At 48.0% G+C, this 24,991-nt stretch overlaps 1 protein-coding gene across 1 annotated transcript; it reads left to right on the forward strand.

The window, feature by feature from the left end:
• Window positions 1-332: 332 nt before the first annotated feature.
• On the forward strand, window positions 333-24,991 carry LBP (lipopolysaccharide binding protein). The gene is made up of 15 exons (XM_035005695.1): window positions 333-456; window positions 2,309-2,423; window positions 3,584-3,712; window positions 6,690-6,845; window positions 7,444-7,507; window positions 10,342-10,405; window positions 12,451-12,542; window positions 13,037-13,213; window positions 14,550-14,609; window positions 15,867-16,034; window positions 17,258-17,325; window positions 17,834-17,876; window positions 20,321-20,384; window positions 21,212-21,288; window positions 22,920-24,991. Exons 1-15 carry the CDS (start codon window positions 333-335, stop codon window positions 22,962-22,964), a joined length of 1,446 nt encoding a protein of 481 aa, XP_034861586.1. The 3' UTR covers window positions 22,965-24,991.

Raw genomic sequence — 24,991 nt, forward strand, 5'->3', positions numbered from 1 at the left:
TCTTGCGGGAGTGCCATGACCTCCCTGAGCCTCCCAGTCTGTAACCCCGGGCCTTCCCAGAAACGAATGTGGGGTCTTTTTGTGGGAAGGGTGGACACAGATTGTCACCTGGGGCCAGGCCAACCCACCCTCTGACCAGGGGCAGCAGCAACCGGCTTCTAAGCATGACCCATGACCCCAGCAATGTCGCAAGCAAGTTCCAGTCTCTGTGCCTCCCATTCCCGATGCCACGATTCCAGGAACCGCCCCCGCTCAGGAGCCATCCCTGCCCCAGGCCCCTTGCTACTTAAGGGGGGCGGGCCCTGCCAGGGCCACTGCACTGGGAATCCAGGATGAGGGCCATGGCTCGGGCCCTGCCCTCTTTACTGCTGAGACTACTGCTCACGTCCACTCCAGGCACCCTGGGTACCAACCCCGGCCTGGTGGCCAGGATCACCGACAAGGGCCTAGAGTATGGTAAGAGGATGTGGCTGTTGGCTGGACTTGGCCGACCTGCCAGGCGCCAGACTTCTCTGGAGCTACTTGGGCATGTTACTTGTCTGAGTGGGGGCCCCTACTAGCCGACAGGGAGAAGGATTTGGAGCAAGCGTTGATTTGGGAGAAAGTCTCCAGGATACAGCACAGGAGAGTGGGAAGGTGAGCTGAGAAGGGGGAGCCGCCAGAAGACAAGAGAGGTGTGTTATGAACCCAGCCACTACCCACTGACAGGGACAATTCCACCAAAAAGTTCTTGATAGAGTTTGAAAACATATGTCTTAAATCTAGAAGGCAGAATGGTGGTGATCCCCAGAGGAAGGCTGTGACCCAGAGAGGGCAGGAGGGAGGCTGTGGGGGTGCTGGGACTGTGCCGTCTCTGGTTCTGAGGGCTGGCTACGTGGCCACAGAAACATTTAAAAGTGATCTGGCGATGTCTTTTATGTATATGTCAGTTTTAGAGAATGAACAAAAATAGGACGACTTTTTGAAAAAGATGCTGAAACAAAGCATCCGAATTCATCCATCCAGAGAGTAGGGAGCTGAGTCGTCTATACAGCACTCCCCACGATAACTGAACCAGGGCTCTCCTCACATTCGTGGAACCTCAACTGCCTAATCTGTTAAATGGGGTAATAACATTTCCCCAGGTTGGGTTGTTGGGAGCAGAGGAAAGGAAATCAGGGAAGGCTTCTTGGAGGAGGTTCGGGGCGGTACAAAAGATGAGTGGCACTTGGCGAGGGACCAGCGGTAGCATTCTGGCAGAAGGACTGGCATGGGCATTCTCTCGAGGGAGGAGTGCCAGTTGGAAAGAGAGGAGGCCCCTGGTCTTCTGTGTACACATGCGCCCCTTGAGGGCAGAATCCTGGGTCCCTCATATATCCGAACAAACAACGAGTGCTAGTAAGAGCTGTTTATATTGAAATCCTAAATCAGGCAAAATTTGCCTTTGGTTCCTTTCCACTGTGTGATTGATTGTACCATGTTCACTTAGCCAATTGGCTAGAGTTGGATATTTTGGTCCTTTCCATATTTTTAATAACATAAACCCCGCTTTGCTGTTCCAGGCCTGAGTGCCTGGCGTGGGCCATGCACCAAAGCTAGGAGTGCATGTCATCCCCCCTCACCCCCTTTGTGCTCTGCAGTGATCTCCTTTAATCTTCATGCCAGCCCAGTAAAGAAAGTTCTGTTGCCGGGGCGCCTGGGTGGCTCAGTCGTTCAGCGTCTGCCTTCGGCTCAGGTCATGATCCCAGGGTCCTGGGATCGAGCCCCGCATTGGGCTCCCTGCTCAGCGGGAAGCCTGCTTCTCCCTCTCCCGCTCCCCCTGCTTGTGTTCCCTCTCTCGCTGTGTCTCTCTCTGTCAAATAAATAAATAAAATTAAAAAAAAAAAAAAGAAAGTTCTGTTGCCATTGCCATGGAGAAGGTGAAGCTGAAGTGTTGCTCAAGGTCACCCTGCTAGAGAGATGCTGGCGCCAGGATTCTATCCCTCAAATCCCTACAGTGTCTTCTGCACAGGCTAGACGCTGGGAAGGACAGAACAGAGGAGCACCCACCCACGCACACAGCCCTCCTCCCCTTGTGGGGCTGCTGACAAAGGCACTGTTCCCTCACCCACAGATTGGGCACCCACATAACAGCACCACGTGAAATGCAGTGATGCTCCTGTTTCTCATGTCCCTTGGTACGCAACAGGGGCTCAATAGTCTGGAACTGTCTTTAATGCTTATAAGGAAGTCAGCCTTTCTCCCTAGAGCAGGTGGAAGCCACTGAAGTGTTTAGAGGGGAAGCAGGCAGGCAGGCCAGGCTGACTTGCAGCTTTTTTCCTATCCACAGTGGCCAGGGAGGGGTCGGTGGTTCTGCAGAAGGAACTGCTCAGAATCACGCTGCCTGACTTCACTGGGGACTTCAAAATCAAGCCCTTTGGCCGAGGGCACTTTGAGTTCCACAGGTGAGGCTCCCTTCTGCTGGGGCCCTGAGGTGGCTGGGGGTAGGGGTGGGGCTCTGCAGGGCGGGGAGGGAGAACCCCAGGACTTCCTTGGGGCAGCGATGGGGGAGTTCCTCGCAGCATTCAGAGCGAAGTCCTGGGAGGAAATTAGGTTCCCCCATTTATTCATTCATTCAGCAAATATCAATGAAGACCTACTAGCTGTGTGACCTGAGCCTCGGTTTCCTTATCTGCAAAATGGGGATGACACTGTGAAAATCCAGGCTTCGGTCTGGCCTCGGCATGTAGTCCGGGAGGGAAGATAGACCTTAAACTTTAAATATAGTAGCCCAACTGTTAGAGCTAAGGTTTGTCCACCCAGGGGAGTCAAGGAAAACTTCCCAGAGGCAGTGGCATTTGAGCTGAGTCTTCAAAGGATCATTAGACATGGACGGCTGATGCCAAAAAAAAGGCGTAAAACACTTGTGGAGGAACAGGCGACGGAGGAGGGCAGTCGAGTCACAGCTCAGCACCCCCTGCCTGCCCACTACCATTGATAGCTCCACTCATTCTTTCTTTAATTCAGTCCATTAGCAAACATTTATTGAGCCCTACCACGTGCCGGGCATATCAAATGGAACTTGACCACTGTTTTCCCACTGACGGCCCCACAATATGTGTCGTCTTGGTTTGCTTCTCCCAGCACTTTGTACCTTTTCTTGGGGCCAGCCTCAGCCTTCCCTGAATCCAATCCCCACCTGGATCTCTCGAGGGAGAGGATGGCTCTAAGAAGGAGCTGCAAACCCAAAGGGGTGTGCCGATGTGCCCTACTCCAGATCCCACCCAGGATCATGACGTTCATGGGCTCTGATCCCGACGGTGTGACTTTGGGCAAATGCATCTCTATTTCCCCCTCTGTAAACAGGGAACAAGAAGAGCGCTGACCCCTCTGAGAGGCGCAGGTGACATAAAGGAGGAAACGCGCTTAGCATGGCCGCATGGTCAGCACAGAGCACGCCTCAGGCGCTCAGGAAGTGGGGGGGCCCATGCCTGCCTGGAGCCGGCTCTGCCAGCCAAGTCCCCACGGGGTGGGAGTGGGGCGCGGCAGGGGCGGGAGCAAGAGCCCCGCTGAGGCTGGAGCCAAGCTGGGGCTGACGCCGTGCTCCCCGTGTCTCTCTCCTCAGCCTGAGCATCCACAGCTGTGAGCTGCGTGGTTCTGCTCTGACGCCCCTGCCCGGCCAGGGTCTGAGTCTCACCATCTCTGACTCCTTCATCAGAGTCCAGGGCGAGTGGAAGGTGCGCAAAGCATTCGTGTAAGTGGACTCTGCTCCCAGGCTCTTGGGCCCTTGGCCTTGGCCTTTGCCCCATCCTTCTTGGGTCCAAGGTGTTCCTAGCTCATCGGAAAGGCCCCATGGTGGATGGAAAGAGCCCACAGGGGTTGGAGGCCTGGCTCTTAGTTGAGTCTCTTCCCTTCTCATGCTTCCCTGATAGGGTTGTGGGTGACTTAAATGAGAGAATTCTGGGTCTTTTTAGTTTGCCTTCCCCAGCAGCAGACCCTAAGACAAGAATTCAAGCGTAAGTACTTTATCCAGGAAATGATCTAAGGAAACATCCACGGGGGTGGAAAAGGGAGGCAGGGAGGGAAGGAAGTCAGCTGAGCTGCCGACTGGAGCTCAGCCTTCCTGCGGACCTCTGCAGACCATACAGGCAGAGCACACCTCTGAGCTACCCCAACTCAGCCATTATGACCCCTTCTTCCTGTTTGCCGTTGGTCAAGGGGGGCTCCCAGGGGCACGAACTCCCTAGCACTTTGAACTGTTCTTGACCTCCAGGGTCCTTGGATGGAAGGTGGGTCGTCTGCTTGAGCTGCCATGCTAAGATATCACGGACTAGGTGGTTTCAGCAACACTTCTGGAGATCCAAGGTCCAAGATCAAGGTGTCAGCAGGCCTAGTTTCTTCTTAGGTCTCTCTTCTTGACTTGTAAATGACGGCCCTCTCGCTGTGACCTTGCATTGTCGTCCCTCTGTGTGCATGCACCCCAGTGTCTCTCCGTGTCCTCTTCTTACAAGGGCACCAGTCAGATTGCATTCTGGCCCACCCTGATGGCCTCATTTTTTTTTAAGTTTATGTATTTAAGTAATCTGTACACCCAACGTGGGGCTCATACTACAACCCCGAGAGCAAGAGCAGTATGCTCCACTGACTGAGCCAGCGAGGTGTCCCCCCAATTGTCTCATTGTAATGGCATCAATTCTTTAAAGGCTCTGCCTCAAATGTAGTCACATTCAGAGGTCCTAGGGTTAAGGACTTCAACAGATGAATCTGGGTGGGGGCACAAAATTCAGCCCATAACAGGAGGGTTGACCAGTCTTTTCTGGGTGACCTGACCATATTTATACTTTATTTTTTTTTTATTTTATTATGTTATGTTAGTCACCTTACAATACATCATTAATTTTTGATGTGGTGATCCACGATCCATTGTTTTCGTGTAACACCCAGTGCTCCATGCGGTACGTACCCTCCTTAATACCCATCACCGGGCTAACCAATCCCCCCTTTCTCCTCCCCTCTAAAACCATGTTTGTTTCTCAGAGTCCATAGTCTCTCACGGGTTCATCTCTCCCTCCGATTTCCCCCCCTCCATTTTTCCTTTCCTTCTCCTCATGTCCTCCATGCTATTCCTGATGTTCCACAAATAAGTGAAACCATATGATAATTGACTTTCTCTGTTTGACTTATTTCACTTAGCATAATCTCCTCCAGTCCCATCCATGTTGATGTAAAAGTTGGGTATTCATCCTTTCTGATGGTTGAGTAATATTCCATTGTATACATGGACCACATCTTCTTTATCCATTCATCTGTTGAAGGGCATCTCGGCTCTTTCCACAGTTTGGCTATTGCGGACATTGCTGCTATGAACATTGGGGTGCATATGGCCCTTCTTTTCATAGACCTGCATTGTCCAATACAGTAACTTCTAGCCATGTGTCTTCACTGAGTACTCGAAAAATAGCTGGTACAAATTGACATCTGCTATAAGCGCGAAACACCATATTTGAAGATTCAATACAAAAAAGAACAGAAGAAACCTCATTAGTGACATTTTGTGTCTGACTTCTTACATTTATCCTAAGATTTTTGAGGTTCATCCACATGGTAGCATGCATTAGTCCTTTATTCCTTTTTATGGATGAGTAATACTTCATTGTGTAGATAGACCACATTCACCCTTATTCTTTTATTTTTTTTTTTGAAAGGGGCAGGGTGGGGGAGAGGGAGAGGGAGAGAATCCCAAGCGGGCTCCACACCCAGCACAGAGCCCAATGCAGAGCTCGACCTCACGACTCTGAGATCATGACTGAAGCCGAAACCAAGAGTCAGACGCTTAACTGCCTGAGCCACCCAGGCGCCCCTACCCTCATTTGTTTTAAAGCCTGCGTGGCATAGATGCCCATGACTTACTGAACCCGTCCCTACTAGCTGACATTTAGGTGGTTCATCACTTTTTGCTATGACCCATGCTGCTTCCATGAGCTGCCCCACTCATATATCTGGGCGGGAAGAGCTGCAGAGTAAAGCCTTAGAAGTAAAATTCCAAGATCGAAGACATGTGCGTGAGGATGGATCCCAGCAGTCTGTATTCCAGAGGTGCTCTTCCCACTACAGCCCCTGGGACCTCTGTTTACCCATACCTGCTCAAACTTCAGAACTTGCATCCGACAGGTGAAAACTGGCATCATTGTTATTTTCATTTTTAATAATGTTTCATATGCTTATTTGCAGTTGAACTTCCTGTTTGATATCTTTGATCCCTCTTTTTAATTTTTTTCTTTTGGGTTGTTTTGTCCTTTTCTTATTAATTTGTATGAGCTTGTTCTTTGTGTATTAAGGAAATTAGCTCTTTGGCTGGCTCACCATGCAGGGTCTTTCTTTCTTTCTTTTTTTTTTTTTTTAACTTTGAATATGGCATTTTTTTGTTCACTGAAGTTTTAATTTTCTATGCTGTCAAGTTTATCAACCATTTCCTTTAAGCCTCCTGAGACTTGAATCCTACAGAGAAAGGCTTTTGCTCACCCGTTCCCAGAAATAACTAGACCCAGGCTTTCTTCCTGATCTTTTATGGTCTTATTTGTAATAAATCTTTACTTTGTAATAACTTTCCCAATTAAATTTTTATTCCAGCTTCACTTACTTTGGGGTAAGAATCGAGCTTCATATTTTACCCACAAATGGTGGCTGATCTTAGTCTAGGAATGGATGAATTCTTCTCTTATCTCCTCCAGGAAACTACACGGCTCCTTTGATGTGCAGGTCAAGGGCATTACCATTTCGGTCAACCTTGTCTTGGGCAGGGAGCCCTCTGGGAGGCCCACCGTCACTGCCCCCGGCTGCAGCAGCCACATTCAAGATGTGGAGGTGGACATATCGGGAGATTTGGGGTAAGTCACCACTGAGACACTGGCCCGCTTGACCCCTGGGTGCAGCCTGAGGCCCATCCAGCCCAAGGCCTGGCCTCTGATAAATATATATGTCCAGGTGTAATGCAGGGGCACATCACAGGCACTTGGAGGTCATTCTTTGGGGGACCCTGCTGAGATTAACAGATGCAGCTTCGAGCCAGGAATACTGGTGGGGACCACCATCAGATGAATGAAATCTGTTAGAGGAACACAAGGGCTTTTGGCCTCCGGACAGTGTGTGGACAATGTACAAGTCTTCGGGGACATATTTTTGAGCCTCAGTTTCCTTGATTAGAATATATGGATTCTCAAGCCTCTCCCCTAAATCTACTGAATCTGATTAGGGGCAGCAGGTGGCTGGGATGCCAGACACGCTGAATCAACGAGTGTGCTGGGATCTGGGACTCTGCATTTTCATCCTTTCCAGGATTCTGAGACACAGCAGGGTCCCAGGATGGGGTGAGGAGGGCTCCCTTGTGGACCAGCCTGGTCAGAGGCCAGGGCCAGGCTTTCTCTGCTGCCTCACTGTCCCTGCATTCAGTGGTACACAGCTGACCGTCCACTGTTCTCTCCCTAGGTGGCTGTTGAATCTCTTCCACAACCAGATTGAGTCCAAGTTCCGCAGAGTATTGGAGAGCAAGGTAGGAATGTCCAAGCTTCTGGCATCTGCTGTGTCACTCAAGGGCTAGGTGGACACCTTCACTGGCCTCTGGCCCTGGATGGCCAGGCTGACTGGCCCAGACATATTTAGGCCCAAGGCCCAGAGAGGACAAATCATTTGCCCAAGGTCATGGAGCGTGGCCAAGCTGGGGCAAAATGTAGGTCCCTGGACTCCAAGTGTGTTTAGTGAGGCAGAGAATGTTCGATGTTCAGCCAATGGTAAAACAGCGGGAGCGAACAGAGACTCCTGCCCCTCCCTCTCCTTGACCTTGCTCACTGGCCCCCGCCCCCTAATGCCCTGCACTCCACAAGGCCAAAAAGGAAATCAGCACTTAGGTGCCTGCAGACGCCAAACAGGACAGTTGGGAAATGTGAGAACCAGATTGGAGCCCTGGTTCCTACCTGGCTGTGCTCATAAGCACATGCCCTGGAGGGGACGGCAGCACAGAGTGTCATTTTTTCCCATTAAAAAAATGTGAAATCTCCCAAATTTTGAAATCTCTGACAAAACAAAGAGGTTTCATGTTAACAAATACTTCACCCCAAAAATCCCATTTCTGAGGTATCATGGACCGGGAGCTGTGTCTGTAGCAAAGACTGTGCTTCGGAAGGGAGAAGGTCATTAAGGAGGAAAGAGGAACACACAACACACGCACACACACACACACACACACACTCTCCACTGAGGCCCACGGCTGGTCTTGTGCCCCTGGTGGTTGAGGTGGGAATAGCAGACAGACCCTGGAGATGGGGAGTGGCAGACTGCATTCTGTTCCTTTTCTTGTTCTGGGGTCCTGGGGTCTAGGTGAGCCTGGGAAATATGCCAGCCTCCTTCTTGAGCACCTCATTTCCATGTTGCCATGCTTTTCTTAGTAGGACATAGTTATCTTCAGCGGTGTGCATTACCTTGCTGGTGAGGAGCTGAGTCAGCATTTGAACTTCCTAGAATATGGAGCAGCTTATACCAAAGGCCTTCTAGGGGCTGGGTGTCTTGGGAAAGATGGAGATCTCACTTGATCCCTGATCCTTATGGGTCTTCAGAAATTTCCTTCTTCTAGGAAAACGAAGAGCCTGGTACAGGATCTTTCAAATTCCCCACTGATGGTATCTGACCAACAGGGCTAAGAATAACCACTTCCTGCATGTTTGCTCTCTGGGCCATATAGACTCACTGTCTCAGCCCCCTCACCCTCCAAAACTCCCTGGGAAGCACTTGGCCTTGTCACTGTATCCTGTGGGTGAGGACTCAAAAGCAGGGAGAGATTCTGCAAAGGTCACACAGCCAGTGGGGGACTGGACAGGATTTGAACCCAGGTTTTTTAACTCACCTACAACACCCTTAACCTGCCTCTCTAGGAGGTCCTGTGATGAGTCTGGGACTGAGGGCCGAAGGCCTTCCCTCCCCCATCAGGCAAGTCCCCTCAGGGGTGGGGCATCCGGGGGGGGGGGGGCCTTTAGGAAGATCTGATGGGCCCTTGTCTGAAGGAAAATCAATAAGAGAACAGTCTCTAGTTGAGGCCAGCAGTTTCCTGGTTCCCGTGAAATCAACTGTGACTGTCCCTCACCACTCCATTCTTTGCTTTTTGGCAACAACCTGAGACCAAACTCCTTTGCCAAAACTAAGCTGTCTGCAAAGGGAGGTTAAGATTTCACCTCTTGCCTGCCCAACCCCCAGCATAGAGCTTCCCCACATCCCCATGCCTGATTCATGTCTGCTCACCCTTTTACCTGCCCTTAAAATGCCACCTCCCATGCTCATGGAGCCCCCAGCCCCCATATACCTCTCCTTCCTTATATACGTGGATCCGTCTGAGCAGAAGGTGGTGGCCGCTTAATCAAAACAACTTGTACCGTGGGGACACACACACACATGCACGAACAAAGAAAATATTTACATGTAACTGCAAATGTTTTAAGATAAAGTAAATATAAATCCATTTGTCATATTGTGACACAGGGCCCAGAACTGTTCTTTCAAAATAGTCTCCTGATTGACATTGGACTTTGTCTTTCGCGCATAAAACATTGATTTGCTACAAATTCCAGCTCAGATTTCTTTAACCACAATGAGAATTCAAAGACATTTGCAAAGCAATCCCAGTGCCGAATCCTTCTAGATTTTTATGATTTTTTTCCTCCTAAGCCTTTTCTTGTGCACACCAAGAAATTTCTCTAAGCAGCTCACCTTTCCCAAGTACTTAGGTTTTCTCAGTCATATTTCATTGGTTTACACAATAAATATTCCAAGCGATTATGAGAGCAAATATAGCCACCAGATTTGGGAACACGCATTCCCTCATCTTGAGAAGCAAGGCACTCAAGTGGCCACCACGAAGTGTGTGGGGAAACGTGGAATACGGATCCATCCAGCCAACCTGTGAAGTGATGATATTTGAGAAGTATCTACTAAGTACACACTTACGTATTTCTACTGACCGTCTAGTTCTGCTGTTCAATTCTAAATTCTGGGGGGGGCCAGCACCTCCCAAAGGAAAGTATCTTTCAGGCTGGAATTTCAGGCAGTGCCTCCAGCCAAGGTACCCTACCCAGCTGGGTAGCTGACTACCTAGCTCAGATGTCCAGCTCCAGGAAAAACTTGGAAAGGTCCGGATGGGCCCCATTGAGGTCCACATGGGGACCTGCATGTTTTTGATCATTTCTGTTTCCTGGCACATGGCACGTGATGAGCACTGATACATTTTTGTGGACTCAATCAATGGGCTAATATATGAACGACGATGACTACAGCAATTAACACAGTGGCAGACCAAAGCTGGGGGGACCCGCTCAGGCTTTCTCCTCCTGTGTTTTTCAGATTTGCAAAATGCTCCAGAATTCGGTGACCTCAGACCTACAGCCTTATCTCCAAACTCTGCCAGGTAGGCTACTCCACCCATCCCCGGGATACTCTATTAATTTATATAAGCACATAAGCATGTCTTATAAAACATTAAATGGGACAGAAGTATAGAAAATAATAATTTTTTAAATTTTTTGTATTTTTTATTTTTAAAGATTTTATTTATTTGAGAGAGAGAGAGCACAGAGAGAGAGGCAGAGGGAGAAACAGACTCCCCACTGAGCAGGGAGCCTGATGTGGGGCTCGATCCCAGGACCCTGGGATCATGACCTGAGCTGAAGGCAGATGCTTAACCGACTAAGCCACCCAGGTGCCCCAAAGGTAATTATTTTTAAGTATCCCTTCCTCCCCAAATTTTCTTCCAAGAGGTAACCTCTGTTTGGGGTGTCACCCCTCAGATATTTTCTTTTGTATATAAAAATATAAATATACATGATCATTCAAACATGCATTCATTATATATTCCTTTCATTCATGAATACATGTGTATGTGCCAAGTTATGAACATATATCAGTCTACACATAGTAGACATTGTTTCTTTTGTAACTTACATACCTTGGATATCTTTCTATATTAGCGCACATAAATTTATCTCATTTTTAAAAAACTTTTTGGGGCACCTGGGTGACCCAGTCGGTAGCGTCTGCCTTCAGCTCAGGTCACGATCCCAGGGTCGTGGGATCAAGCCCCGTATCAGACTCCCTGCTCAGCGAGGGGTCTGCTTCTCCCTCTCCCTCTGCCATTCTCCCTGCTCATTCTCTTTCTCAATAAATAAATCTTAAAAAAAAAAAAAAAACTTTTTGTGGAGGTTTATAGAGAGAGAAAAGTGTTCAAGTCATAAGTGAACAGCTTAAAGAATTTTGCCAAACTGAGCACAGGCACGTCCCCGCTCCCAGCGCAGGAAACAGAACATGATGGGGTTTTCAGAACCCTTCCCAGCTCCTGCCCCTGCCCCCCACTGAAGGAAAACCACTATCCCAACTTCTCCCAGCAAAGATTAGTTTTGCACTTTGTACGCGAATGGCACCACGTAGTATTTTGAGTCCTCTATCAAGAGCAGAAGGTTTTCTTTGCTCAACTTTAAAAGATGAAGTTGATCCATACTGCTGTGCAGAGAGAGTTCATTCATTCTCCTTGCTGGGTGCCGCTCCTCGGTGTGGGTGTCCCTCCCTTTGTTTATCCATTCTGCTGTTGAAACCCATTTGGGGAGTTTCACTTTGGGGCCATTATGGGTGGTGCTGCTATGAATATTCTAGTACATATGGACACATGTCTTTGGGTATATACCTAGGAAAGCGAATGCAGGCTCATCTAGCAGACGTAGGTTCTGCATTATCGGATCCTTCCAGTGTTCCAAAATGATTGCCACAGACTTGGTTTTAGTAGCTGTGTAGTGTTCCATCCTATGGATGTGTCTGAGGTATTCTGTGAGGCCCTGGCCCCCGGGCCTTACCCTCACTTGTTGGCAGCTGTCTTTCAGGGGAGGCTCAGGCAGCCACAGACAACCTAGTGCATGGGACACAGGACTTCCATTCCCCTACGGCTTTGGAGGGCAGTTTCTGGGCCCTCTGGACATGGCCTGACCTTCCTGGTTATTTGGTCTGTGTTGATAGGAGGCCAGTTTCCCTGAAGATCAAGGCCTCAGTTGGAAACTGGGGAACAATTCGCTTGATTGGAGAATTCTCCCCATTCTATGGCTTCTTTGGCATGAAGCTCCAGGTGTGGAGGGGCTGTGAGAACTGGGCTCCTCCTGCCCTCAGATGTGTGTGTGTGTGTGTGTGTGTGTGTGAGAGAGAGAGAGAGAGAGAGAGAGAGAGAGAGAGACCCTGGAACCCACTCAGGCTCCAGGAGGAGCATACCACCCCCTTCATGGCTAACCCACCAGTGGGACAATAGAACCATGTCCTCTCTTTCTTGGAGGAGCAGCTCTTTGCTCCGGGGCTGGGCTGGGTAGAAGGTCTTGAGGCAGAGGGGCAGGGGGCCTTGAAGAATGTGACAAGCATGTGGATCAGTCAGAGCGCCCATCACCTGGCTCCTAATCCTGCCCCTCTCCTGGTTCACAGTCAAAACAGAGATCGACAGTTTCGCTGGTATTGATTACAGTTTAATGGAACCCCCTCGGGCAACAGCCCAAATGCTGGATGTGATGTTTAAGGTGAGAGTCCTAGAGCAGGGGTGTGGGTAGGCTCGGCCCCAGCGTAGCATACCCTCATGGCCAGCCCTTACTTGGGGCCTCCCATCTTTCTGGCTTCAGGTCTGTCCTCATCTCCCCAGGGGTTCCAGCTGTGTTGAGGGCAGGACAATATGGAGTGGTGGGGATCAGGGCTCCAACAGTTGTCTTACAAGCCTTCAGCCTTGAAACTCACCCTCATCCCCTCCTTCCTCTTGACCACCATGCAAGTGAGGTCAATCAGAACTGGGCTAGGCGGTGCAGAGGGTACTATGGGTTAAAATGCCAAAGTTGGGGAGCTTTTCATTTACAGATTCTGGACACACAACACTTTGACCCAAAGGAAAATACCTTTAATGGTAGTTTCAGACAGTGACTTGCCAGTGCCCCCACCTCGTATATAAACAACTGCCTAGCTCAGATGTCCAGTGCTGGGGTAGACTTTGAAAAGTTCAAATGCATCCTATTTCTCTCTCCAGGGTGAAATTTTTAACCGTGATCACTATTCCCCAGTCAGCTTCCTTGCTCCTGTCATGAGCCTTCCTGAGCAATACAGCCGAATGGTCTACTTTGCCATCTCTGATTATGTCTTCAACACAGCCAGCATGGTTTATCATGAGGCAGGATTCCTGAATTTCTCCATCACAGATGACATGGTGAGGATGGTGGCAGAATAGCACTCACAAATGACAGGGTAACCTGTCCTTCTTCCTTCTTTCCTTCCCACCTCGTTTACATCAATGAAATAGGAAGTTACTGAGAAGAAAGATTCAGACAAGGAAATACATAAATTAGCACAATTTCCCTTTTCACCCTGGCTGCCAGGAAGCTCGAGTCAAAATCCTTTCTCCCTTAGAACTGTGAAAGATTATGACTTCCCTGTCTGGATTTTACTTTTGCCCCCATCTAGACCTGTTGTTCTAATTCATATTTTCTCTCCTGCTTGGTTTGTAGAGGTTTAAAAAAAAAAAAAACTTTAAAAAATTTAGTAAATGAGGCAGGATAATAGATACACTAATAAATGCATAAAGTTATATTGAATAGGAAATTAAGACCAAGTTAAAAGTAAAGCACAGTTACAACACCATGCCCATAAGTTGATTTTTTTTTTTAAATAAAAAATTCTACTTGAGAGCTTCCTTGTAGCCAAAGTAGAAAAGGTCCATGATTTAGTGATTCGTGGTGAAAGGAGAGACAAGGTCTTCCTAGGACTTACCTCTGAGACAAGTGTTTCAAATGGGGCTTTGTATAAGGAATATTAAATTTTATAGTGGATTGCATCTTTAATAATTCTCAAGTTTCTTTAAAATTTCTGGGTTTCAGAAGATTATTTCTTGTAGCTTTTTGTCAAGCTGAGGCCTCGTGAACAATGTCAGGATGATGAGGGAAACACAGCACAGCCCCACTTGGATGGTCCAGCTCGCTCTGATAATAGATGGGGGCCCGTCAAGTGGGTGGGTGGGGTGGCTTGTGGTCTTTTGGGTGATTTCTCACCCTTGCACAGGCCTTTTGCTTCTATTATCATGTTTGAGTAAGGCACCCCACCTGTGGTGCTGTCCTTTCTTTTAGTGGATTGGTCAGAATAGCTGTGTTTTATAACAGCTATGCGCTGGGCCCTGTGTAGGCGCTGTGTTTACCCCACCCCATTTACCCCTCATGATGACCTGATAGGCTCAGAGAGGTGAAGGGACTGGCCTGTGACCACACGGGAACAAAGCCAGGAACCATACCTAGGTCCTTATGTCTACAAATCTCACCCTCACGGACCCTCTGAGTGTGTCCCACGTGTCACCTATGTGCCAAGGAGAGCAGCCGGGACCCTGGCAACTGGTGCTTGTGGTGAGTGCTGGGCAGGCATCTCACTATTGCTATGGCAACCCAGGTAGTCAAAGAAGCTGCAGTCTTGAACATTTCCCCCCTCCACCTCCCCATCTTTCTCAGACCTTCAGTTCCTGCGGGAGCACCCTAAAACTTTGTGTCTCTTTGCTGCAGGTTCCCCCTGGCTCTAACATCCGGCTGACCACCAAGTCCTTCCGCCCCTTCGTCCCCAGGGTAAGCCTTCTCTCAGACCTTGGCAGGAGCAGGCCAAGCCCACTAGCCTCCAGGAGTTTCCCTTTAAAACCACAGAGCTACTCTCGGCTTAACTAAGAGTCAGAAGGCCGGCAGTGAGACCCCCAGGGAGGGCAGGGCCTTCATTCTGCTGGCTTCGGGGCCCCTTCTCTCCAAAGCCCAACAACAGAGGCCTGAGCCCTGTGTCTCTGGGACCCTGGGTTGCCCAGTCTTTTGCCGACGATATCTGAAAATCCCAAGGAGCGCCAACATGTCCCCTCAAATACACCTTAGTTAATAACATCAGACAATTACAGAGGGCACACTAGGGACCAGGCACTGTTCTTGGTGCTTTAAAAATTATGTTTTGACCAGATAATAAATTCTCATGGTTCAACATCCAAAAGACATAAAAGGTTCTAGAGTGGAAAATTTCCCATCCACTCCTGGCCCCTAAGCACCCAGTTCCCATCCAGAGCCTACCTCCTTCTGGGAATATTCTATGTATATGCCAACAAATGTTGTGAATCTTTTCCATTTTTGTACACAAATGGGGACATATCATACACACCATTTTGTACCTTACTTTTTTTGCCTCACTGTTCCGGGAGACCATTCTGCAGAGGTAGAGAAGGAGCTTCCTCACTCATGTTCTCATGGGCATCCAGCCTGCCATCATATGGACTCACCATAGCTGGTTTAACCAGTCTCCCAGGAAGGACCTGGGGTTGTTTCCAGCAGTTGCTACAGCAACTCTGTCATCACAGGGCTAAGCTCCTCATTCAATCCCACAGAAATCCACTGTCCTCTCCCCCACCTCCCCAGTCCCCTCCAAGGCGCAGCTCAGACAGGAGGTCATGTCGAACATCCAAGGCTTGACAATACTCATCCTGCCCTTTGACTCAGCAATTCCACTTCTAGGAACGTACCCCTCCCCCCAACAGCCAAGGGTATTCACAGGGATGATCATTATAAGGGCAAAACCTTGGAGACCACCTGATGCTCACTGTGGCTAGATCAGTTACAGTACCCGTGCCCGATGGAACCCAATGCAGCCGTGAAGTACATATACAGACTCCAGATGTCTGACAGGGCAAGACAAGATCTCCAGGTGCACCATTAAGAGGAAAAGGAACAGAGCATTTTGTGAAAATAACATCAATCAAAAAGCATTCTCGGCTTTCTCTGACTCCCTCGGGATCCCCCTGGCAAACCTGCATATTTCCTTCTCGTGACATAATATCCTCATTCTGCCCCCAGTTAGCCAGACTGTACCCCAACATGAACTTGGAGCTCCAGGGAGCAATGGCCTCTGCCCCATTCCTGAACTTCAGCCCTGGGAATCTGTCCTTGACTCCCCTGATGGAGATTGAAGCCTTTGTGCTCCTGCCCAGCTCTGCCAAGGAGCCTGTCTTCCAGCTTGGTGTGGTAAGGCTCAAAGCCTTTGCAAATGCTATTCCGTTTTTCTGCATGCTCTCCCCCTTTCCTTCAGATCTCAACTTCAATATCACTTCCTCAAGGAGGACTTTTTTGATTGCCTCTTACCACCTTAGGCCCCCTGTCATTTTTTTTTTCTTAAAGCACCCTATTGTTTTTTGGCATAGCATTTATTATAAAGATACCTATGTAGCTGTTTGCAGGTTTATTTGCTTAATGTATGTATCTCCCACTAAGCGAGACGGGGCTATTGTTGGGAGGAAGGCATCAGGGTCTTTGACTTGTTTGCTCTGCATCTGTATCTGACCCATGAAGACTACACTTCCCAGGCTCCCCTGGACTTTGACTTCTAACCAAGTCAGCCAATGGAAAACACTGTCAAGAGACTAGAGGGCAGGAAGAAGAAAGAAGCCGAATATTTCTTCCTCTGTCTTTGTCCTGGACAGAGGCTCAGGCAGTGAGTGTGTCTCTTCCATGGTGGTTCCCATAACCCTAGTCCCTACTTCTGTTCTTCCAGTCCTGGCGTGGAAGCAGCGTCCTACCTCTGCTAGTCTCTAAGTTGCCCCTCTAGCTCTCTTTGGCTTCTTGGCAATTCCATCACTTGTGTAACCAGTTCCCTATATTAAAGTCCCTCTGAGTTAAATATTGAGAGGGGTCTCTCTCAATAAACCCTAAGAGCAAAGGGATTCTGAGTCCTTTGGGGTTCCTGCTCACTGGATGTTTCAGGGTTGCAACTCAACAAGACAAATTTCTGGAAGGGTAATTGCTCCTAGATGCTATATCTGCAATTTGATTTTGTTGTTATTGTTGTCGAATTTGTTGTTATTAATATATTGTAAATTAAAACAAAATATTATTAATATTATTTTTATTATTATCACCCCTAGGACTGACTCTTAGCCCTGAGATAGCTAGAAATGATGCCTTTAGAGATCTCCAGAGATAGGCACTCTACACCTCTTGGTAGTCTGTCTATTCAAAGTTCAATCACTATCATAGTCAGAAACTTAAGGTAAAAAGTGTTCAAGTCCAAGTTCAAACATGTATTGAGTACCTATGATGAGCCTTCTGGGAGTCCACAGTCTAGTGAACAAGTTCCTGCTTTAACTAACTGAGTTGTTTGTTTAAAGGAAACAGCTGGTCCTAATAGTTATCATTCCTGTACATGACAGCCTTTCTCATCTAAACCAGTTTTCTTCTACTGGAATTTCCAGGCTACTAATATGTCCGCCATGTTGACCTTCAACACCAGCAAGATCACTGGGTTCCTGAAACCAGGAAAGTAAGTCAGCCTCCTGCCCACATGGAGGCATTAAACTGGGTTCCTTCCATCTGGACACTGTAGCTGATTTTCTGTAGCTGGGGGTAGGGATGTGAGTAGATCTTCTTCTCGATGTTAGGGGCTGCCATTGGGGAAGGAAACTTAAATTTTACCTCAGTTGGCCCAAATCTTTTCCCCCACTAGTCCTGCCTCCACAAACTTCCTTTCCACCTAATCCCCATAACTTCCAAATTTCTAAAGAATTTATTAATACTGATTTTTCTTAATCTGTAAATTTTCGACATCAGCTATATTGACTTTCTGACATACACTACCCACCTCCCCTCTGTGAGTCTTCCCAATGAGGTTGTATCACTGGTTTTGGGTCTTAAACATCTTTTCCAGTCCCATCCTTACGTTGGCTCTGTGTCTTCTCAAGCCAGTACTTCCTTTCTGGGGACCCCTACATTGCTTAGGTTTGCCATGGGCATTATGCCCCCATCTCTGAATCTTCTCTGATTCATTATAGGATACAAGTGGAGCTGAAAGAGTCTAAAGTTGGAGTGTTCAATGTAAGTTATCATTGTTTTTATTTATGAAGTGATTAAGGTATTAACTAATTTAGTATATTTACTAAGCAATGCTATAGCACCTATAGGAGAAAATAGAAAAATGAAAAGAGCTACTCTCTGCTGTAGAAAAGTATAGAAGTTCTCGAGGACATGATACACAGGGCCAAGGAAGTTACATCCCAATAGAAGATAAGATATAATTAAATTGTCTGTTGGACAGAATTCTTTTAACTACAAGAATAGAAAACCAATTAAAAGTGTCTTAAGCCAACACGAGGAATTCATAGGGTCATAAAACTAAAAAACAAATTAAAAAAGAGGTTTCAGGCATAACTGGATCTAGGTGCTCAAATTAGTGCATCAAGAATCTCTCCCCATCCCTCCCTTCTGCTTTCATCTGTGTTGGCTTCATCCTCAGACAGGTTTTTCCCACTGATGGAAAACCTCAAAATTTTGTAGTTTAATTTTTTTAAAAAATCCAGATGCTAGCTCTCTTTAGGTGAATCTGAGTCATGTGTCCATTCTTTAGCCAATCACTGTGGTTAAAAATTGGAGAAGGCCAATTGACCAAACATGGGTTTCATCTACACTTCTGGAGCCAGGACGTCTAGTCTGAAACCATATGGACTGAGATTGGAAAGGAGGGTTCTCCAGGGGAAAATAGGGACTCTGTTATTAAAACAAGAGGAATTAATTGCTGGGCAGGCTGAACCAAGAGGTGATTTCCACAAGGAGGAACAACTGGCAAAATGGATGGCCCCATATTGAAGTAAGAAAGACAGTGGGAAAATCAATGTGGGCTGATGTGATCAGGGAGAGATTTTTTTTTTTTTACATTTTAAAAATTTTATTATGTTATGTTAATCACCATACATTACATCATTAGTTTTTGATGTAGTGTTCCATGATTCATTATTTGCATATAACACCCAGTGCTCCATGCAGAACGTGCCCTCTTTAATACCCATCACCAGGCTAACCCATCCTCCCACCCCCCTCCCCTCTAGAACCCTCAGTTTGTTTCTCAGAGTCCATAGTCTCTCATGGTTCGTCTCCCCCTCCGATTTCCCCCCCTTCATTTTTCCCTTCCTACTATCTTCTTTTTTTTTTTTAACATATAATGTATTATTTGTTTCAGAGGTACCAGTCTGTGATTCATCAGTCTTACACAATTCACAGCGCTCACCATAGCACATACACCAGGGAGAGATTTCTGACAAGAGGGAAGGCAGGGTGAAGGCAGCTCCTCTTCACAGGCCAAGGAGGAGATGGATAGACCTTAACCTGCAATAATTGTCTTCCTTTTCACCATCCTGCCCACACTGACCCCTCTGGCCAGCCTCCCTTTGCCCTTCGCTGCACAGACCCTCCCTTACGGATTTACGAAGTAGGAACAACCACATAAACTGTAGGGAGAGATGCAGCCCACAGGGACCCCAAAGGATGACCCCTTCCAGGGAATGAAGGAGGAAGTGAATAATGACACACTAATATTGCATCTGTGCATGGCATGTAAAAATGTCCTATGAGGTAAAACATCCGTATGTAAAGATTCACAAAAAGTCATCGTATCAGGTGTTCAGAACATGGAATGCAGAAAGCAAGAACTATAGAATCAGATAAATCTGGGTTCAAATTCTGCCCCTGCTGCCCCGTTTCTAAATGTCACTTTCATTCTGTGGGCCTCAGTTTTCTGGTCTGTGAAATGGGGGCAGTGATAGCAACTTCAAAGGGTTATTGTAAAAATTGAATCAGATGTATATGTAATGCTCTGAGCCCTATACCAGCTATATGATGAGCGTTAAAAGTTGTATTTCATAATTTTTGTTTTGAATTTTTTTTTTTAATTATTACACAAGTAATTCAGGAAAATATTCTGTGAAAAAAAAATTAAACTGTAAAAAAAAAAAAATTAAAGGTAAAGCTAAGCCAAACCTTGATGTTCTCCTAGAGGAAAGACAGTTGGGTGTATAATCTTCCAAGTGTTTCTATCCCTTTGCACACAAATAAATGTGTATCTCAAAATAGTTTTATATTAGGGGCGCCTGGGTGGCTCAGTTGGTTAAGCAACTGCCTTCAGCTCAGGTCATGATCCTGGAGTCCCTGGATCGAGTCCCGCATCGGGCTCCCTGCTCGGCAGGGAGTCTGCTTCTCCCTCTGACCCTCCCCCCCTCATGTGCTCTCTCTCTCTCATTCTCTCTGTCTCAAATAAATAAATAAAATCTTTAAAAAATAAATAAATAAATAAATAAAATTTAAAAAATAGTTTTATATTATAAAACAGTAGCATGATGTAGGCATCTATCTGAAATTTGCTTTTTTCAGTCTTGTTTGCCATGTCGGCACATACAGAACTACCCCCACCCCAGGGTGGCCATGTGGAAGTTCTTTGGTGGGCAAAATGGCACGTGTGGTCACGGTGTATCTCTCCTGTTCTCCACCAGGTGGAGCTGTTGGAGGCGCTACTCAACTACTACATTCTCAACACCCTCTACCCCAAGGTCAACGGTGAGAGTTGCTAGGGATTTTTCCATGTCAAGGAAGACAGTGCTCTTTGAGGGAAAAGGAACTGGACTTGGAGCTGGGAAACAGGGCTCTCCTGCAGGTTGAGTGATCTTGGGTTAATCATTGCTCCTCTTTGGGCTTCAGCGGCCTATGAGATGGGCGTTTTGAAGGTGGTCTCCTCTCCCTCCGGGGCTCTAGTGAGGGTTAGGGACTGAGGGACTCTTTGGAACACAGGAAGCCCCCTTCTAAGAGAGAAGGAGGGACTTGCAGAAGTGTGCCCCCTATACCCTGAAATGGCAGGTAAAAGACTGAGGACCAAGCTAATACAGAGGGCACAGGGCAGCCCGTCTCTGAATCCACATTCCCCAGTCAATTGCCAACTCCCTAGTCAGAAAATAAAGCATAAAGCCCTAAACACTGTTTCCACAAAGCCCTGCTTCATTTGGCTGCAACAGAAAGCAGGACGGGGGTGGAGGGCAGAGAGCAGGTGCCCACTAGCTTCTTACCATGAGCGTCTGCTGCCCCATACCTGCTACTCTTCCCATATAGCACCAGGGCTGGGAACCCAGGCTCCTGGAGCAGCCTGCCGGGGTTGATATCCCAGTTCTGGCTGTGTGACCTAGGACAAGTTACTTGGCCACTCAGTGCCTCAATTTCCGTATCGGTAAAATGGAAATAATAGTCTTATCTACCTCGTAATCTTTGGTGATCATTAAATGGGAATAAACTGTGTATAGAGTTGGCAGAGAGAAACTTATTTTTTTCTATTACTTTATTTATAGTTGTTATTTATTAACAAATCTCTCTCCATGTTATGCCTCAACCTCCAGAGAAGTTGGCAGAAGGCTTCCCCCTTCCTCTGCTCAAGGATATTCGGCTCTATGACCCTGTTCTCGAGATCCACAAGGTCAGTGGGTTCCGGTGGGCTTTTGAGGATTTGGGGGGGTGGTTAGTTTTCCAGGTTCAGAGCCATAGCTCAATGGGCAGGACCCAGCCCGGCCCCGCAGCTCAGAAGGGGGAGGGAGACCCCAGGCATGACTAGACACCATGCCACCACCCACGTGTCCTTCAGAAGTGGCACCCCTCCTGTGGGTGACCTGGGGGAATCTCAAGACCAGCTCAGTTTGAAAACATTGCCATGGCAACAGTGCAGGTTCTGAGAGCCAGTTGTAAGTTTTGAAAATTTCTTCTAAATTCTTTTTCTTTTTAAAGATTTTATTTATTTATTTATTTGTCAGAAAGAGAGAGCACAAGCAAGGGGAGGGGCAGGCAGAGGGAGAAGCAGGCTCCCCGCTGAACAGGGAGCCCAGTGGGGGTCTTGATTCCAGGACTCCGGGATCATGACCTGAGCTGAAGGCAGACGCTTAACCGAAGGTTCATAGAACCATTAACAGAACCGACAGTTCTATCCATCAGAGACATCATTTACTGAACTATTTCCATACCAAAGAATATATCTGATTCTTCACTCTTCTCTCCACTATTCTGACCAAGTATTTCCTGGTCAGTCTGTGCCCACGGTTCAGGTTATCTTTCTAGAATAGAATCTGTAAGGTGGGATGACTGGGTCGGTAGCCCCATGAGCAGTAAAGGAGATGATGCATTGTGTCTGGTACATCGTCAACATCCAGCAAATAACAGTCACTAAAAACAGGGAAGGGCCGGGGCGCCTGGATGGCTCAGTCAGTTAAGCACCTGCTTCGGTTCAGCTCCTGATCGGTTCTGGGATCGAGCCCCGCATCGGACTCCCTGCTCAGCAGGGGCGTCTGCTTCTCCCTCTGCCTCTCCCTCTGCCCCTCCCCCTGCTCGTGCTCTCTCTCAAATAAATAAGTAAAATCTTTAAAAAAAAAGGGGGGGGGAAGGGCAGCAGCATGGTCAGGGACATGGACACAATGACCGACTGCTGTGTTTGAAAGACTAATATCCAACGTCCTTTTGGACCCAGGGATGCTCAACATCCTACTGCTGAGAGTTTACAAGCAGTCAGATAGCTGGTTATTTGAAGTAAGACCTGACAATTCATGCAGCTGGCCTCAGCTGGGCACATGGGAAATCATCAGAAGATTTATTATATACTCTCATGTTCAGCAGACTTTTGAGGTCATTTGTTTGATGCCCAAAGGCAAGGGCTGGATCACTGTGGGAGAGAATTGGACTTTGCCTCCAGTTCAGAGTTTCCGCCCCTTCGGGTGATGGAAACTTCCAAGGAGGTAGGAGAGTAAACCTCAGTGGCGCACAATTTTGTGTTATTCGCGAAGGAGAGAAAATTTAGGTGACACAAAGGACATTTATGGGGCCTGCCAGGAAGCAGCAGTAGCTTGGGAAATGACAGATAAATTGCCACCTTTGAGAAGGTGGCTGGAAAAAGCTGTGCTTTATGGAGACCTTGGGGATGGAGGCGCATTCAAGATTTATGCATTGACCTGGTTTCTGGCAGAGCTCATGCTCCCACCGACGTGGGCCTCCCTTTATATTGGAGATGCATTTTTTTGGCATAGGGGATGCTTTTGACAAGCTGTCCTGTCTTGTCTCTCCTAGGACTTCCTGTTCCTGGGCACCAACCTCCAGTATGTGAGAGCTTGAGAGCAGGGACACAGCCGGGGTTTGGAGGCCACAGCTGGATCGGCAACTTGCATTTCCAGATGTGCCGTGTATTCCCAGTGATTCTGGGAAGATGAAGACTTCTCTGTTCTCAGCTCCGGGGGAGAGGTCCGCCTGGCCTCTGCCCCCACACTGCTTCTCTTCAGCAGGTGCGCCCATACCCTCTCTGACTCTGGGCTTCAATGCCCCCACCTCACCCAGGACGGACCATCTTCCCGCCCTGGCCTGGACTATCTTTAAGGGCGGGCATCATCTTTTTTAGTCACCATCTGATCCCTGTACCTGGAACTTAGTAGATCCTCAATAAATATTTATTGAATGGTTCAATGAAGGAACCAGTTGGTGTTCTCGATGAACCTCCTTACCACCCACCCTCTTTTGTCTGAGGGGTCTTTGGATGGTCAGCCCCATCCGTGGTCTCACGGACGCCCACCCAGCCCTGGTCCTGGCTCTAATGCCCGCTCTGGAAGGTGCTTGTCTCTCTTGGTGCACGGGCAGCTCAGGGGCTCGCTTCAGTGTGCGCTCCCTCCCTCACGTCTTGCCTGCAGCACCCAAGGGAACCAGTGGGTCTCCCAGAGCCAAAACTCAACCTCCTGCTGTTTTCCCCACTGAAATGGGTGTAAATTAGGAGGAAATGGATCCCTCTAGGTTTTTGGTCCGACCCAAATAAAAAGCTCATCCAACTGTTGTTTATGAGCCCCAAGCCCGGAGGAAGAGGCCATGATTTCTAATTACTGAACAACCAGCCTTTGATCAGACTTACTAAAGAGTCATTTCCAAGTTATGTAATTGGGCCCCCGGGAACTGGGAATCAGAAGGCTCGTTTGATATATTTTTTTATTGTGTTAATGAGCAGTTGGATGGAGCTGCGGGCTAACAGATCATTCACAGGGAATAGACCCATTTACCCTTTGTGTGACAGAGACATGTTCCAAGATGGGACAATGCGCGGTCACCCAGCCGTTGGCAAAGTAGGCCATGGCTTTGTGTCCTCCCTCCTCTTTCCTTTGGTTCACTCATCCACTTACATCATCCATCCCTATGGTGGACAGGTGACAGACTTGGGCCTCGTCCATTACTAGCCATGTGGCCTTGGGCAGGTCCCTTCCCCCACTCAGGGTCCTCATCTATAAAATAAGGGTGATAATGACAATAGCCACTTCCCGAGCCTGCTGTCATGGTGATATTGGGTAATCCATGTAAAAGGACTTATTTAGCTGCACTGGGCATTTGATACTTATTGGCTGGACGTGCTTACTGAGCATCTCCTGCTTGTAGACTCAGCATGGGAGAAGTAGAGGCAACATAGACCCAGTTCCAGTCCCTGCTCTTAAGAGTGTTGCCTCAGGTGTGGTGGAAGGAGCCAGCCTCGACTCCAGTGTACTTGTTTTGGGCCCCCGGGCAAGTCCCGTGTCCTCACCTGTCAACTGTGGCTGCGAATCCCTCCTCGCAGGGCGACTAGGGACTCCAGGACTTCCTATCAGGCCCTCGGGGTTGCCCGGGCCATACTAGGTGCTGGTAAACGGCTGATGCGATTATCACCTGCCTTACTTTGGGCTCCTCAGAAGCAGCCCCGGGCACAAGGAGGTGAGTACAAGTAATTTATTTGGAGGAAGATCCCGGGAAGTTCTAGTGGAGGAGAGAAAATGGGATGGGTGGGGGAAAGCAGCCAAAAAGGGTATATGATCAAACCACGGGTGACCGCAGCTTAGTTCTCCTGGGGAAACTCTGGGAGCCAATGCAGAATGCTCCTCAGAGTGCACACCCAAGGGCCACGGAAGCTGGAGTATTTATATACCATCTCCCACCACTCACTCGTGGAAGGGAGCTTCTGGGGGACCTGAGTTCTCTGGTTCTCCTAGTCTTTGCAGAGAGGGCTCTAGCAACCATAGAAACCTCTCAGGCAAAGAAATACAAATGTCAGCAAGCAGAAATCAGGTTGGTGTACAAGGCTGTGGGAAGATGGGTGGGGCCTGACATGGCCCGCACACGGTCCCACAATGGAATAG

This window comes from Mirounga leonina, unplaced genomic scaffold (genome assembly GCF_011800145.1).
Source record: "Mirounga leonina isolate KUSES-001 unplaced genomic scaffold, KU_Mleo_1.0 Mir_150, whole genome shotgun sequence".
NCBI classification, from domain to species: Eukaryota; Metazoa; Chordata; class Mammalia; order Carnivora; family Phocidae; genus Mirounga; species Mirounga leonina.

Bases quoted from the DNA above. Each gene is read 5' to 3' on its own strand.
- LBP (XM_035005695.1), top strand. From the start codon at position 333: ATGAGGGCCATGGCTCGGGCCCTGCCCTCTTTACTGCTGAGACTACTG. The intron at 6,846-7,443 runs GTAAGTCACCAC...TTCTCTCCCTAG, and splicing joins GACATATCGGGAGATTTGGG to GTGGCTGTTGAATCTCTTCC. The intron at 16,035-17,257 runs GTAAGGCTCAAA...TGGAATTTCCAG, and splicing joins CTGTCTTCCAGCTTGGTGTG to GCTACTAATATGTCCGCCAT.